This window comes from Sus scrofa, chromosome 18 (genome assembly GCF_054392235.1).
Source record: "Sus scrofa isolate SSC_HxYL_T2T_F1_AM1 chromosome 18, Sscrofa_HxYL_maternal_Yorkshire_Landrace_v2.0, whole genome shotgun sequence".
NCBI classification, from domain to species: domain Eukaryota; kingdom Metazoa; phylum Chordata; class Mammalia; order Artiodactyla; family Suidae; genus Sus; species Sus scrofa.
Genome location: NC_139400.1, coordinates 19,411,247 through 19,428,881, shown reverse-complemented (window position 1 = coordinate 19,428,881; position 17,635 = coordinate 19,411,247). Strand labels below are relative to the sequence as shown.

Sequence of the window (17,635 nt, the reverse complement as noted above, 5' to 3'; positions counted from 1 at the left end):
ATCCTCAACCCACTGAGCAAGGTCAAGGTCAAACCTATGTCCTCATGGATGCTAGTCAGATTTGTTTCTTTTGAGCCATGACAGGAACTCCTATGAGTCTTCTTTTAAATGTTATTTTTTAAAATGTTATAGAAGAGTCCTTTTTTTTTTTTTTTTGTCTTTTTGCCATTTCTTGCGCCGCTCCCGCGGCATATGGAGGTTCCCAGGCTAGGGTTCAAGTCAGAGCTGTAGGCCCTGGCCTACACCAGAGCCACAGCAACTCAGGATCCAAGCCGCGTCTGCAACCTATACCACAGCTCACGGCAATGCTGGATCCTTAACCCACTGAGCAAGGCCAAGGATTGAGCCCACAACCTCATGGTTCCTAGTCGGATTCGTTAACCACTGAGCCACGACGGGAACTCCCGAAGAGTCCTCTTTTTATTGAATGTTTTCTAATTTTGTTGTGTAGAATGAGAAAACGCTGAAATTAAATGTGGTTAATGCTACTCGGTAAGGGTGGCCATGTACCCGCAAGTTCAGCCTGTGATTAGCTGTACCACGTGCCCTTGAGCTCAAGTGAACGGTCCTAAAAGAGGCCAGATTCTTCCTGGAGCCCTGTTAAAGCTTCCAGAGTCTCAGTTTACTATGTATTTTGTTCAGTGATACTGTTAGCTCATTTTACCTTTTCAATATGGCATCAGTCTGAAAAGTGATAAAATGTCAAAAACATAATTTTTTGTTGTATATTATATAGCTGTCTTTCTCTCTGTTTCTCCGCTATCTTTTCTTGTTTCTTTTTTTCACTTGAATTTAAAACGTTCACTGAATTTTTAATGTCCTGGGAAAACTTTAGCAATTAGATATTACAGGTGAGGTTGAAACTGTGTGAGTGAAATTGAATGAATGATAGGTGACTTTTTTGCTTTTGAGCAAAGTGGGAGCTACTGGAAGTCAACCGAATCTAAAAAAGACATAACTATGTGAATCCTAACTTAAGAATTTTAAGAATAGTGGAGTTCTTATGGGAAGCCAGCTTACTGCCAACACAGAAAGATTTCCATGTAAGAGCTGTTTACCATTACTTTGGATACGTTTGTAACATAGAACCAAATCCATAAAATCGCAAGATGCAGAAGCGTATTTCTTATACGTTTAAAAAGCATTAAATCTTTGTTTCTCTTTGTAGACATTATGAATAAGAAACCAAGACTAGCCTGGGAACTTTATCTCAAGATGGAAACCTCTGGCGAATCCTTTAGCCTCTTACAGCTCATTGCCAATGACTGCTACAGGGTGAGGCTGGGTGAGACCTAAAGGCAAAGCGAAGATCGGGGTCACATTGCTGCACTGACTAAATATTAGGGGAGGTATCCCTGGAGATTAAGTGGCTGTAGGTGGGAGGGTTCACACGGTGTTAGCAGAAATGTCATCCCTTTCACAAATGGACTGAACTCAGAGACGGCAGCATTTCAGGGTTTTATATGTATGTAAAACAGGCGTACACAGGAATGAAATATGAAATGATGTATATGAAATGATGATTTAGAGAGAAGGATATAGATTTCTAAAGGCAGTGAATTTTTAGGTATAGTGCAGGGAGAGATAGTCATCTGATAGTTGAAAGTTTGGTTCTGAAGCTCAAGAAAGTTGTCCTCTGACATGGAGAGACAGATTTAGAGACATCTCTCCACTTCAGCAGTGATCGAAGCCCTGAAAAACAGTGACATTACCCAGATAAGGAAATGAAGTAAGGAGAATAGGGAGTTGCAAACCAAACCGTTGGGGAAACCATGGTGCAAATAGTAGACAGGAAAGACAAAGCAATCAGAAAAAGAACAGAAAAGCCATCAGATTTAGTGATGGACTAGCTCTGTGTGTGGATGGGTGGGGGCGGGCTGCTGTTGGAAAAGCAGGGAGGAGTTTGGGAGCCTCTCCTCTAGATGAAAAGCTTTTTAGAAAATTAGCCCTGGGAGTTCTCCTGTGGCTCAGCAGGTTGAGGATCCGGCGTTGTCACTGCTGCGGCTTGGGTCACTGCTGTGGTGTGGGTTCAGTCCCTAGCCCAAGAACTTCCAAATGCTACATGTGTGGCCAAGAGAGAAAAAAAAATTAACCTCAAATTCTGGAAACTCCTATTTTTAGAATATTTCTTCTTGTCCAAAAGATAGGAAAACGTCAGGTAAAGGGAGTCTAGTATCAAGTTAATAATAGCTCACTTCAAAGTGAATCATTACAAAAATAAAGTGAATTACCATCAATAGAAATGGTTTTAAAACATTGGAAACTTGAAGATGTTTAATAGCACTTACAGGTAGAAATGATATTAAGTGAGTTAGGGAAGATAGAAGGAAAGGAAACTTTTTTTTTTTGGTCTTTTTGCCAATTCTTGGGCTGCTCCCACAACATATGGAGGTTCCCAGGCTAGGGGTCCAATCAGAGCTGTAGCCGCCGGCCTACACCACAGCCACAGCAACTCGGGATTTGAGCCGAGTCTGCAACCTGCACCATGGCTCACGGCAACACCGGATCCTTAACCCACTGAGCAAGGCTAGGGATTGAACCCACAATCTCATGGTTCCTAGTCGGATTTGTTAACCACTGAGTCACAACGGGAACTCCAGGAAACTCTTAAAGACAGGAATTTAGTTCAGTTTTAGATGTTTTAAATCTGAAGTGTGTTTGGGGCTTCCAGGTAGCGATATTACATCTGGGAAGTTATCAGGATGAGCCTGAAGCTCAGGTATTCATGGGGGAGGTTAGAATTAGAGATGCAGCTTTAGTTAACTGTAGTTAGTGGTGGTGGTGGTGGTAGTAGCAGCAGCAGTAGTAGCTGCAGAGTATGGGAGAGAACGTGATTAACCGGTGAACGGTGTAAGGATTTGTGTGGAACCCTAGGGATAGAAATGGAAAGAAGAGTCAGCGGATGAAGATGAGCAGAAAGGAAAGAAAAAGACCGAGAGAGAGAAAAAGGTTTTCATTACTCTTTTTCTTGTTCCTATTTTATCAAATGCCAAGAAAGGAGAACATCAGATCTGCAACTAGATGGAATTACATGAGGCCTGAGAAAACACTACTAGGTACAGAAGAGAATTGGATTAGGAAGCAGATTCAATGAGAATAATGTAGACCATAGTCTTAAAAAGCAAACAAACAAACAAAAAACAACTGTTGCTGAGGACAAAGAGGAGAATGGGATGCTACTTGAAAAGGGAAAATAAGAGTTACCCTCATGGCTCAGCAGTAACGAACCCAGTTAATATCCGTGAGGACACGGGTTTGATCCCTGGCCTAATTCACGGGTTAAGGATCCGGTGCTGCTGGGAGCTGTGGTGTAGGTCTCAGATGCGGCTTGGATCTGGCATTGTGTGGCTGTGGCATAGGCCAGCAGCTCCTATTCAGCCCCTAGCCTGGAAACTTCCACATGCCACAAGTGTGGCACTAAAAAGACCAAAAAAAAAAAAAATTGTTTTTTTAAAGGAAAACAGGGTTAGGCATTTTTTTGAGGGGGGGACTTATTTTTGCAGGTGGAAGGAGAGTTCTTTTTCTTTTAAAATAGTAAGAGTATAGAATTTTTTAAAAAAAATAGTATGAGTATATCTTTAGGCAGAAGAAAAGGAGCCATTGAACAGAGTGATTAAAGATTCAAGAGAGTGGGAGCATTTTTGATGGAGTGAGACCCTAGAGGAGGTGAAAAGAGGATGGGGGTTAAGAGTAAAGGAAGATAAAAAGCTTGAAAAACACTTTGGCATTACCTGGTATTTCAGTGGTCCCACTACCATCCACCAGTTGGGTGATTCACTAGAAGAACACATATGACTTGACATAAAGTTATCCTCATGGCTAAGATTTATTATAATACAGAAAAAGCAGGAAAAAGATATGTACAGGTGAAGGCTAGAGAGGTTAAGCACAGACTTTCTTGTCTGCCCTCTATGCAGATTGCACAGTCACATTTTTCTCCAGCTGCAGACAGCAAAGACATGTACAGGATGTCCTTATCCAGGAAAAATAGAAGAGACAAATAGGATAAAAATAGCAGAATTAAGTCCTATCATATCAATAATTGCATTAAATATAAATGGTATAAATGTTCTAATTAAAAGACAGATATTGGATTTCTCTTGTGATTAAAGATTTGGCATTGTCACTGCAGCATCTTGGGTTACTGCTGTGGTACAGGTTTGATCCCCGGCCCGGAAACTTCCACATGCTTTCGGTGCAACCAAAAACAAACAAACAAACAAAAAAAAAACAGACATTGATAGAGTAGATAAAAAACCCAACTATGTGTTTTCTGCAAGAAACTCACTTAAAATATAACAGTATAGGTAGGTTGAAAGTAAAAGGATGGAAAAATATATACCGTAAAAAATATATGCTGTTTCTTTAGCAAACAAATAGATGCTCAGTGTGTGACTCAGCAGTCACACTCCTGGGCATTTATTCCAGAAAAATGAAAACCTATATTCACACAAATGCCTATTCACAAATGTCAATAGCAGCTTTATTTGTAGTAGCCCTGAACTGGGAACAGTCCTCCAGTAGGTGGGTTGTTAAACTGGGTTTCATGTGGGATCCTACTCAGCAATATAAGAGACCTGTGATGATGACCTTGACTCTATTCTTGATATTTGACTGCTGACATCTTTTTTTTTTTTTTTTTTTTTTTTTTGTCTTTTTGCTATTTCTTGGGCCGCTCCTGCGGCATATGGAGGTTCCCAGGCTAGGGGTCTAATCGGAGCTGTAGCCACCGGCCTACGCCAGAGCCACAGCAATGCGGGATCCAAGCCATATCTGCAAGCTACACCACAGCTCATGGCAACGCTGGATCGCTAACCCACTGAGCAAGGGCAGGGACCAAATCCGAAACCTCATGGTTCCTAGTCGGATTCGTTAACCACTGCGCCACGATGGGAACTCCTGCTGACATCTTTTAAGCCTCACTCACCCCTCTTCCCCTTGTGCTCCACATGTGGACAAAATGATAAGAAAGCCTGAATACTTCCTTCTCTGGTGCCTTTGGGTGATTCAAACCACACGAGGCCCTGCCCATGCTCAGAACTGTCACCCCAGCCCTATCCCCTAAGCAAAGTAAAACCCAGGCCACTCTCCTTCCTCGATTTCAGGCCATTATGGACCTGCTTGCAAGGACTGTCCTACTCTCCCCAGAGACCTCAGTTATATCACTAAGCAACCGTTTCTCTCTCTCTCTCTCCCTCTCTCTCTCTTTTTTTTTTTTTTTTCTTTTTAGGGCTGCACCCACAGCATATGGAGGTTTCCAGGGTAGGGATCAAATCGGAGCTGTAGCTGCCAGCCTACACCACAACCACAGCAATGCCAGATCCAACCTGCATCTTCGACCTACACCACAGCACACGGCAACGCCAGATCCTTAACCCACCGAGTGAGGCCAGGGATGGAACCTGCATCCTTGTGGATATCAGTCAGGTTCCTTAACCACTGGTCCCCGATGAGAACTCCCTAAGCAACCTTTTTATGCCTTCTTGGTATGTGTGTGGCATCGTCATTGACATCCAAACCAAACTTTAGGTGGAGGCACATGCTGCTTTTTAGGTTTTTGTACAAACTCTTGATCATGCAATAATTTGGATTAACAAGGAACAATAATAACATTATGCTGAGTGAAAAATCCAATCTCAATGGGTCCCATCCTGCTTGATTTCATTTTTGAAATGACAAAGTTACAGAGAAGTAGGACAAAGTGGTGATTGCCAGAGGTTAGGGAGGGTAAACTGGGAGGAGAGTACATGTGACCCTGAAGGGGGTAGCATAGCTTTGTGGCGATAGAATCCTTCTATGTTTTGAAGCAATGGTGGTTACATGAGTCTACACATTCGTTGCAGTGATGTCAGTTTCCTGGGTTTGATATCGTGATATTATAGTTGTGTAAGCGGTAATGGGGGAAAATTGGTTGAAAGGTCTATGGGACCTCTCTTACTGTCTTTGTAACCTCCTCTAAATTTATAATTATTTCAAAAAAAGGTATTTTGGAATGAACTAACTGGAGCTGTATGCAGCAAAATTGATAAATCATAAAAACATGTATAAGATAAAAGAATATTATAGCATTATTTCATATAACTAAAATACTGAGAGGCAACGCTCAATTATACTGTCTAAAGATGTATACATAGGTGATAAAACTCTGAAGAGAGTCAAAGAACTGATGACCCTAAGAGACTAGTACTGGAGTTCCCACTGTGGTGCAGCAGGTTAAGGATCCGGCATCGCTGTGACATAGGTCAAAGCTGCGGCTCAGGTTCAATCCCTGGCCTGGAAACTGCCGTATGTTATGGGTGCAGCTAGTAAAACAACAACAATGACAACAAAACCTAGTACTTACTGAAAATAGGGAAGAAGAGGGTTGTTGTCTGAAAGTGACACACAGAGAGCTTCTGCTTTGCTGTAAGTGGTCTATTTCTTGATCTGGGTGATGGTTACATTTTTATTCACACCGTGGTCATTAAATTGTACATTTATGGGGAGTTCCCGTCGTGGCGCAGTGGTTGACGAATCCGACTAGGAACCATGAGGTTGCGGGTTCGGTCCCTGCCCTTGCTCAGTGGGTTAACCATCCGGCGTTGCCGTGAGCTGTGGTGTGGGTCGCAGATGCGGCTCGGATCCCGTGTTGCTGTGGCTCTGGCGTAGGCTGGGGGCTGCAGCTCCCGATTCGACCCCTAGCCTGGGAACCTCCATATGCCGAGGGAGCGGCCCAAGAAATAGCAAAAAAAAAAAAAAAAAAAAGACAAAAAAAAATAAATAAATTGTACATTTATGTTTCCTGCACCATTTGGTGTGGTTACCTCATCAAAAAAAGTTTTTTTAGGAGAGCATAGGAAGATGGATTAACCTTGAAAAAGAATAAGAATACTTCGTTCCTTGAGATAGGCAGAAAATAGGGAAGGATTAATGAATGTATAACTGAACTGAAGGAAGGTTGTATCTTCTGTGTGAAGTATAGGAAAAAAACTAAGCTAAGAGTGCAGTAGGTTTTGTTTTTTTGTTTGTTTGTTTGTTTGCTTTTTTCCGGCTGCATCTGCAGCATATGGAGGTTCCCAGGGCAGGGGTCAAAGCAGAGCCATAGCTGCCAGCGTACACCACAGCCACAGCAGCATGGGAGCCGAGCCAAGTCCATGACCTACACCACAGCTCACAGCAACACTGGATCCTCAACCCACTGAGCAAGGCCAGGGACGGAACCTGCATCCTCACGGATACTAGTCAGATTTGTCTCCCCTATGCCACAACGGGAACTCCCTGAAATAGAGATCTTAAGGAAATTGGCAAAGGTTTAAAACAACAGTTTACAGGAAAGAAGTCACTAAGCCACACTGAGTAAGAGGATTGCCCAACACCTTAAAGTCCAATGAAACTGGTAACACTATACGTTTATGATTGCTAATCAGGAAAACCCATCTAAGGAAAAATTTAATGATATTCAGCATATTCTACAAGGCCAAGGAAGTATGTAGTATACTTGGGAAAGAAGTTTATCACAATGAATTAAATGTTTTAAAGATTAGCTGTTTCAGGAATTCCCATTATGGCTCAGTGGAAACGAACTCAACTAAGTATCCATGAGGATGCGGGTTCAGTCCCTGGCCTCGTTCAGTGGGTTAAGGATCCGGCATTGCCATGAGCTGTGGTGCAGGTTGCAGACTGAGGTCGGATCTGGTGTTGCTGTGGCTGTGGTGTAGGCTGGCAGTTGTAGCTCCAGTTGGACCCCTAGCCTGGTAACCTCCATGTGCTGCAAGTGCAGCCCTAAAAATCCCAAAAAAAAGATTTGCTGTTTTGAATAGTAGTCAATATACATTTAGACATTCTGAGACTTTAGGGACAAGGTCAGGTCTTGGGTTGAACATGATCAAATCAGCATGAAAGGGATATATTGAGGAAACCTGAAAAATAACCAGTTCAAATGCCAGGCATCAAAGTTTATCCTCAAGATTAGAATATAATCGGAAGAAATGACAAATGTGTTGATTGCAGCATAACTAGACTGTATGTAGATTGTTATATTGTTGAAAATTTAACAAAAGTAAGGGAATTTAAATTACACCCAGGAGTTCCCATTATGGCTCAGTGGTAACAAACTCGACTAGCATCCATGAGGACGTGGCTTCGATCCCTGGCCTCGCTCAGTGGGTTAAGGATCCAGCGTGGCTTTGAGCTGTGGTGTAGGTCGCAGACATTGCTCGGATCCCACGTTGCTGTGGCTGTGGCGTAGGTCAGCAGCTGTAGCTCTGATTCGACCCCTAGCCTGGGAACCTCCGTAAGTTATGGGTACGGCCCTAAAAAGACAAAAGACAAATTAATTAATTAATTTATCAAACCCATATTCACAAACTGTGATTTTCCTTCTTCTTGTTTTAATAAGGAATTGAAATTTATCTAATTTGCTAGTTGAAAATATTGCCATGCCCTTGTTTTGTGTGGTTATGTTCCATGGTATCTTTACATTTATTTTCCTTCTGTGCAATATTTGACTACAAGTATTACAACAATGCTTTCTTTTATTCAGATGGGCCAGTTTTACTATTCAGCCAAAGCCTTTGACGTCTTAGAGAGGCTGGATCCCAACCCTGAATATTGGGAAGGCAAGAGGGGTGCCTGTGTAGGCATATTCCAGATGATCTTAGCTGGAAGAGAACCCAAGTAAGTAGACAGACAAGAGGCACTGCCTCTATGCATTTGCTGGTTCCTGAGGGATGAGAATTCTTTCCTGGATGACATCTTCTGAAAACGAAAAATTATAATGACATTGTAAAATAATAAATGAAAGGTTACGTTTTCTATTCTTTTTTTTTTTTTTTTTTTGCCACACCCAGTGCATATGGAGGTTCCCAGGCTAGAGGTCGAATCAGAGCTGTAGCCGCTGGCCTATGCCACAGTCACAGCAATGCCAGATCCAAGCTGTGTCTGTGACCTACACCACAGCTAGCGGCAATACCAGATCCTTAACCCACTGATCAAGTCCAGGGATCGAACCTGCAGCCTCATGGATACAAGTCAGATTCATTTCTGCTGAGCCACAATGAGAACTCATAAGTTTTATATTCCATCTGAACTTTTTCTTCTAGAGCTTTTTTTGTGTGTGTCTTTTTAGCGCCGTACCTGAGGCATATGGAAGTTTCCGGGCTAGGGGTTGAATTGGGGCTGCAGCTGCCAACCTACGCCACAGCCACAGCAACTTGGGAATCCGACCTGCATCTACGACCTACACCACAGCTCACGACAATGCCGCATCCTTAATCTGCTGAGCAAGGCCATATAGATCAAACCTGGGTCCTCACGGATGCTAATCAGATTTGTTTCTGCTGCGCCATGACAGGAACTCCCAGGACTTTTTATTTTATAGAATCAGATCATTCTAAAGTATGTATATTGGGGACACTGAGTATACTACAGTTCTCAAGTCTAAGAACAAGATATATGTTTGACTCTAAATGAACTGCCACTTTCACAGACAATGTCTTTTTCAATCTCGTCAACTCTTTGCCTATTGGCTTTTTTTTTTTTTCTTTGGCTGCATTCATGGCATGTGGAAGTTCCCAGGCCAAAGACCAAACCCATAGCACAGCAGTGGCAACACTGGATCCTTAACCCACCACCCCACCAAGAAACTCCTTGGCTTTGTTCTTGTGCCTTGTAGTTTAGATCTCAAAGAAATTGAATGGAGTGGGTGTGGTTAATAATTCTTTTTTTTTTCTTTTGCATTTTCATATTCCAGGAAATACTGAGACATTAGACTACATAAAATAAAGTGGCATATAGCTCTATTTGTAATAACAATTAAAATGCTTAAAACTAAATTCAATTTTTTGAATATAATTTCATGGAATGTATTTGTACTAATGTATGAATAAGACATATGACTATTTTACAAGTAAATAATTATCAAAATTTACTTCCTGCCTTGTATCTACTTCCAGGCCCAAATAAAACTTAAAAGGGAGTTCCCTGGTAGGCCGGCAGTTTAGGACTTGGCATTGTCCCAGCCGTAGTTTGGGTTACCGCCGTGGTGCCAGCTTAGTCCCTGGCTTGGGAACTTCTGCATGTTGCAGGTGCAACAACAAAAAAATTAAAAATAAAAATAGGAATTCCCATCGTGGTGCAGCAGAAATGAATCTGACTAGCGTCCAAAAAAAAAAAAAAGATAATAAAATAATAAAAAATTAAAAATAAAAATAAATAGAAAATAATTTGGCAAGGTGAAAGAAGATGCTTGAGGGAAAAATTAGAAAATTTGAGAAAATCCTTAAGGAAGAGGATCAATAGGCAGTCATCTATAGATTTGATAAAGTAATAGGAATGTTTTAGAATGTATTACTTAAAAAATGAATTTTATTTTTTTATTTTATTTTTTGTCTTTTTGTCTTTTTAGGGCTGCACCTGCAGCATATGGAGATTCCCAGGCTAAGGGTCTAATCGGAGCTGTAGCTGCCTCCCTACGCCACAGCCACAGCAACGCCAGATCTGAGCCTTGTCTGTGACCTACACCCCAGCTCATGTCAACGCCAGATCCTTAACCCACTGAGCGAGGCCAGGGATCGAACCCAAAACCTCATGGTTCCTAGTCACATTCGTTTCTGCTGCGCCACGACGGGAACTCCGGTTTTTAATTTTAAATTTAAATTACCTAAAATATAAATACCGAACATTTGCTTTAACTTTCTGCTGTGTTTATTAGCATTGTTTTTCTTTAAGAAATCATCTATTCCTGGCTTTGTCAAAATCTACGGATATGGCAGTGACACCCACTTGATTACCCCTGGGTTAAGCTGATTCCCACCTTAAAGAAGCAATCCGGGACTCAAACAGTCAATTGACTCGTTAATACAGAGCTCGAATTTGAACCCAACTCTTTGAACCCAGCTCCTTGGGTTCCAACCCACTTCGTACTCTGTCATGTGGAATAAGCATGGAAATGGAAATATTCATGTCATGTTAGGACAAAAAGATAGCATGTATATAGATGATATGGATAAACAGAAAACTTGGACTGGGGAGAAGGATTTCACAGAATTTCCATTTTATGATGGCACCATAAGACTAGAAGTCTAAGAAGTTCATAATTGGTTTATGAATACACAGTGAAAGAGTAGGCAAAAATGCTGTCCTAGAGGGCTAGAAAGAAGTCACGAGTTTATTTTACTTGTTAACCTGCACTCTTTATTGAAACACTTTGTCCTTTTCCTCAGAGAGACCCTTCGAGAAGTGCTCCACTTACTGAGAAGCACGGGTAACAGCCAAGTGGAGTACATCATCCGGATCATGAAGAAATGGGCCAAAGAAAACCGGGTGCCCGTCTAAGACGGCTCTGGAGGCCCACGGAACCAGTCACCACTTTGACATGAACTTGGAAAGCATTTTCCTCAAGTTTACGCAAGGTGCAGGCCTCTATTTTATTGTTCCCTTCCCTGTTCTTCCAGCCTCAAGATCAGTGGCTGGCTTGTCTAGACCAAGCCTCCTGGAGATCTCAGTGCCATAGGCCGTGCTGTGGCTCCTGTATGATGCGACGAGCAATAAGACTTTGGATTTGTCTGGTGCCTTTCTTCCAAAAATACTCAGAGTACTCTTAGCTAGTTCACTGGCTTGGAGGAGGATGGGGTAACTCTTTACAGACACTAGCATCCCGTGGCATTTTCTCCAAGCCACAATAACGAATGCCTTTAACGCTCCAGGGTCGCCATCATTGTCGTCTTAATTTTAGCCATCTACCCACATTGCCCTGTTTTACTGGGGAATTCCATAAAAAGATTTATAACGCATCTCTGAACCTTGGGAGAGCAAAGGTTATAAATAGCTGCATGATTCTAAGAATGGCAGGCAGGTCCTTTAGCAAACTGTTCCGTCGTTAATAGATAACAGGCTTGTGGGATTACTCTTTCAGTAGTTGAATTCTTGTTGACAGTAACATGTTACAGTTGAGTAACACATATATTGCAGTTTTTTTAAAAGGTGAGTACTATGGAAAAAAAGTCTGTGTAGTACATTTAAAGATATTCAGGACACAAAGTATACAAATCTCATCAGTCACATCTCCATAATATTTTAGGTAACATAACAGGTATAGGTTTTTTCTTCATATATCTTGCTGAATAAACATCAATTTTTAAAAGTAGGGCCATAAAGATTATTTTATTGATTAATGTGATGATAACAGAATGTGGGTCATGTGAGCCCTTTGTGGGATTTCCTAATGGCTGGAGTCTTGGTCTAAGTCATATTCCAGCCCCATGTTTCTGAGCTCTCAACATAAACCTTTCGTACAGCTGAGCATTTTTAGGGTCACAACCTATTTTTGGGCAATAGACCCACATGTTTTCTGTACCAGATTACCTTCGTTTCTACATTCTGTAATTTTTTCTGTTCGCTAAGACACCAGTATTGCAGGTGTAGAAAGTGCAGCGTCATCCCTATCCAGCATGAGAACTGAAAGTCATCATTGCCTGAAGCCCTAGAGACAGAGAATGCCTGTAAGCACCGTGTCAGCTTTTCCACCCACATCCCCAACATCACTGTGGCTGCAGACGCTGTACACATGGCAGGGTTTGGAGCAGCTACGGGGAGGAGATCGGTGACCCCAGCGAACCTCTGCCTCCCAGACAGTTGCAAGGGGTTCTTTCAGCTCTGCTCAGGAAGATGGCCAGGTTTCCAGTCTGTTATTTAGACCCAGATCTAATCAGTCCAGAGCACAAATCAAAATAAACTGGTCTGAATCAGTGAATTTTAGAAAACAAAGTTACCTTATTTTTCATATGCCAAAGCTTCTATTTCCTCCTTATGTTGTTTATGTTTTTTCAATAATTGCATCTCGGTATCTAAGATACTAGGTGAGTCAGATCTGGACAGAACCTGCTGTAATCTTAAGAATCCTTATGGTTCTTACTTACCTCACTTAAAATATGAACAAACATAATAGTAGGAAAATGCACATGGAACCACTTTCCAGTGATTCTTGGCAATGAAATTTGTCTTCCAGTTAATTGCTGTTATTTTCAGATTTCCTTTACCTGGAAAGCTTTTCCACTGATGGTGACTTACTTTTTTTTTTTTTTTGGTCTTTTTTTTTGCCTTTTCTAGGCCCGCTTCCTGTGGCACATGGAGGTTCCCAGGGTCGAATTGGAGCTGTAGCTGCCGGTCTACGCCAGAGCCACAACAACGCGGGATCTGAGCTACAACCTACACCACAGCTCACGGCAACGCCGGATCCTTCACCCACTGAGCAAGGCCAGGGATCGAACCCGCAATCTCATGGTTCCTAGTCGGATTCATTAACCACTGTACCACAACAGGGACTCCGATGGTGACTTACTTTTAAATGAGCTTTTGTTGAATTTGAATAATCTAGCTTCTCCCTACCATTTTCTTGTCTTTGGGGAAAAAAAATACTCCAAAAAGAGCAATTTCCAGAATTTTAGGTTAACTTTTTAAAAGGTTTTTAATCTGGGCGTTTCCCCCCATGGCACAGTGGGACCAGTAGTATCTCTACAGCACTGGGACATAGGTTCAATCCCCAGCCCACCATAGTGGGTTAAGTATCTGGTGTTGCTGCAGCTGGCATAGGTTGCCAGTGCGGCTCAGATCTGATCCGTGGCCCAGGAACTCCATATGCCGCAGTGTGGCCAAAAATGAAGGAAAAGAAAGTTTTTAATCTGTAGACTTGAGCCAGGAAACCCACAAAGACTAGTTTCAGACAAATACTGTCCGCTTGTGTCATTAGGGATGGCTACTTCTGAAGCATCTTGGCGGGGTCTCGTGATTGCAGGAAAGGGTTGCACAGAGAGGAGAAGGTCCAGGCTTAGGACTGTAGTGTAATGTGCACAGTTCATGGCATCAGTGTACTCTTTACAATCTGTAGCAGATGTTAACTTACAAATGGAAAAAAATTTTTTTAATTATTTTTGTACTTCAAAAAAATGCATATACTCCAGTGTAACATGTTCAAATTAAAGTTTATTATTTGGTTCTTATTCATCACATTCTGTTGAGGGTGGCGAGTGCAGCCCTGGGTGTGTCATGTGTCTTTTCCCCTTTCTTTCCTGACCCTAGAGCGAAGGGGGAGCACAGAGTTTTGGGCTCCACAGGCTATTCCTTGTGAGAGAAAAGCAGCTATCTCCTGGGAGTTCTGTCCACTAGGGCTTGTGGTTCCTGCTCAGTCATACTGGTTTGGCTCTTTACTGCATTACAGTCCATTCCAGAAGTTGTTTGACCAGTGCATAGTGTAAGCCTCATACATAGAAAGCTCCCAAATATGTGTTGACTGAATAATTAAATACGTAGTAAACTGGTAGAGCTGGGGACTTATGAGACCTGAGCCCGTGTATTCTGGTTCCCATATAATTATTGTTTTATGGTGTGTCGAGCATATATATACTCAGGGCTAGGAATGCGGAGACAAATAACGTACAGACCTGATCCTTCAGGAGCTCAGTCTAACAGAAGTATATACAACTAAACACGGTAAACACGGTAACGTGCAATTGTTGTCCTCAATAGGAACTGAGTATTGAGAGAGAAAATAAGCAATGGGAACATTTGTATCTATGTAAACAGGATACCTCCTACCTCATTTGGGAGAAGCCATCAGAATGAATCCTGAAACTCCGCAGCTAGCAAAACGCACAGGCTTCTAGCACCTGTGTAGTGTGTGTTCATGCAGCATATATCCACGGACACAGAAGCTGAAGGACCGCTGTCCTCCTTTTTGGCTCAGTACACTTAAAAAATTACAAGTGAGCTTAAACTGCACTAGTTACTTTTACCTCCCAATGGCAAAGATGAATTCATGATTTCCTAATTTCTATGCTTGTAACTCCTTTAATATGGTGGATGAAGTCATCTCTCTTCTTCACCTTACAAAGTACTTCTAAGGTTTATATGGTTTTTGGTTTTGGTTTTGGTTTTGGTTTTTGTTGTTTTTTTTTTTTTTCAGGGCTACACCTGCGGCATATGGAGGTTCCCAGGCTAGGGGTCAAATTGGAGCTGTAGCCACTGGCCTACACCACAGCCACAGCAACGCCAGATCCAAGCCACATCTGTGACCTACACCACAGCTCATGGATCCTTAACCCCCTGAGGGAGGCCAGGGATTGAACTTGCAACCTAGTCAGATTCATTTCTGCTGCACCATGATAGGAACTCCAGGTTTATATTATTTTAGGATAACTTTCAAACAGTATTCTACCAGAGTTCCCGTGGTGGCACAGCAATAATAAACCCGACTAGTATCCATGAGGATGTGGGTTCTATCTGTGGTCTCACTCAGTGGGTTAAAGGATCCAGCATTGCTACAAGCTGTGGTGTAGGTTGCAGATGCAACTTGGATCTGGCATTGCTGTGGTTGTGGTGTAGGCCAGCAACTGTAGCCCCGATTCAACCCTAGCCTGGGAACTTCCATATGTCATGGCAGCCCTAAAAAGACAAAAAAAGAAAAAAAGAAAAAAAAAAAAGAAAAGGAAAAGGATGTACAAAATTATGCCACACAACTACTAGTCAAAAGAAAGCTGGAATGGTGTTCCCTGGTGGCTCAGAGGGTTAAGGATCCAGTATTGTCACTGCTGTGGCTCTAGTTACAGCTGTGGCACGGGTTTGATCCCTGGGCCTGGGAACTTCAGCATGCTAGGGGTGTGGCCAAAAACAAAAACAAAAGCAAGAAATTTGGAGTGGCTGTATTAATAATCAGACAAAGTAGACTTAAGAGCAAAAAGCCCAGGGGTACCACTCAAATCATTGGCCTTGTTTTTGAACTGACTATTGACGTTTCTCCCAATGTCCCCAACTCTTTGAACAACTGTTCTTGCCAAAAGTCTAATTTATTTTCTTTGGATACATTTTTCATTGACTGCTGCAAGCAAAATTTAATTAACGCACCATTGGTAAATGGCTTTTCTTGCTCGGCTAACAAATGAACTGCTCAGAAACTTACTTTGGTTGCAGTCTCATTTTCATTTTTCTGTTTTTGTGAAGAAATTCTGCTGTGGTGAAATTTTACATTTTCAAATGTAATTTTAAATTTTCAAATTTTTAAAAAATTTGCTTTCCTAAAGACATATGCTGAGAAGTATAAAACATTAATCAAAGAAATTAAAGAGGATTCAAAGAAGAATTGGAAGAATTAATATTGTTAAAATGGCCATACTACCCAAAGCAATCTAGAGATTCAATGCAATCCCTATCAAAGTACCCATGACATTTTTCACAGAACTAGAACAAACAATCCAAAAATTTATAGGGAACCATAAACAACCCAAAATTGCCAAAGCAGTCCTGGGGGGTGGGGGAGCAAGCAGGAGGCATAACTCTCCCAGACTTCAGACAATATTGCAAAGCTACAGTCATCAAGACAGTGTGATACTGTTACAAAAACAGACATACAGCCCAATGGAACAGAATAGAGAACCCAGAAATAAACCCAGACACCTATGGTTAATTAATCTTCGACAAAGGAGGCAAGAATATAAAATGGGAAAAAGACAGTCTTCAGCAAGTGGTGCTGGAAAAACTGGACAGCTGCATGTCAATCAATGAAACTAGAACACACCTTCATACCAAAAATAAACTAAAAATGGCTTAAAGACTTAAATGTAAGACAAGACACCATCAAACTCCTAGAAGAGAACAGAGGCCAAACATTCTCTAACATCAACCTTACCAATGTTATCTTAGGTCAGTCTCCCAAGGAAACAGAAATAAAAACAAAAAACAATGGAACTGAATCAAACTTGCAAGCTTTTCCACAGCAAAGGAAACCATAAAGAAAAAAAAAAGACAACCTTCAAAATAGTTGAGAAAATAATTTCAAACGATGCAACTGACAAGGGCTGAACCTCTAAAATATACAAACTTACACAACTCAACAGCAAAAAATCCAACAACCCAATTGAAAAATGGGCAGAAGACCCAAATAGACATTTCTCCAAAGAAGATATACAGATGTCCAACAGGCACATGAAAAAAATGCTCAACATCACTAATTATTAGAGAAATGCAAATGAAAACTACTATAAGGTACCACTTCACACCCACACTGGTCAGAATAGCCATCATTAACAAGTCAACGAATAAATGCTGAAGAGGGTGTGGAGAAAAGGGAACCCTCCTGCACTGTTAGTGGGAATGGAAATTGGTACAACCACTATGGAAAACGGTATGGAGGTACCTCAGAAAACTAAATATAGGACTACCATATGACCCAGCAATCCCACTCCTGGGCATATATCTGGACAAAACTTTCACTGAAAAAGATATATGTAATATGGGGGGTGGGGGGATGTGCTGTGGTTGTGGGATGGAAATCCTATAAAATTGGATTGTGATGATCATTGTACAACTACAAATGTAATAAATTCATTGACTAAATGAAAAAAAAGAAGCCCAAGAATAAAAAGTCTGCAAAACAAAACAAAGATATATGTAATAAAATTCATTGAGTAATAAAAAAAAAAAGATACATGCATCCCTATGTTCATAGCAGCACTATTCACAATAGCCAAAACGTGGAAACAACCTAAATGTCCATTGATGGACGAATAGATTCAGAAGATGTGGTACATAGCCACAGTGGAATACTACTCAGCTATAAAAAAGAACAAAATAATGCCACAACATGGATGGAACTAGAGACTCTAAT

At 41.4% G+C, this 17,635-nt stretch overlaps 1 protein-coding gene across 4 annotated transcripts in view; it reads left to right on the top strand.

Annotated features, from left to right (window-relative positions):
* The window catches only part of IFT56 (intraflagellar transport 56), a 46,918-nt gene extending 32,942 nt beyond the window's left edge, over window positions 1-13,976 (top strand). For all 4 annotated transcript variants that reach the window (XM_085005308.1, XM_085005307.1, XM_005657746.4 and 1 more), the window contains 3 exons: window positions 1,169-1,275; window positions 8,522-8,655; window positions 11,202-13,976. In XM_085005308.1, the coding sequence (XP_084861434.1) occupies window positions 1,169-1,275; window positions 8,522-8,655; window positions 11,202-11,313 (353 nt within the window). In that variant the 3' untranslated portion in view covers window positions 11,314-13,976. The remainder of the gene's footprint in view (window positions 1-1,168; window positions 1,276-8,521; window positions 8,656-11,201) is intronic.
* The last annotated feature ends 3,659 nt before the right edge of the window (window positions 13,977-17,635 follow it).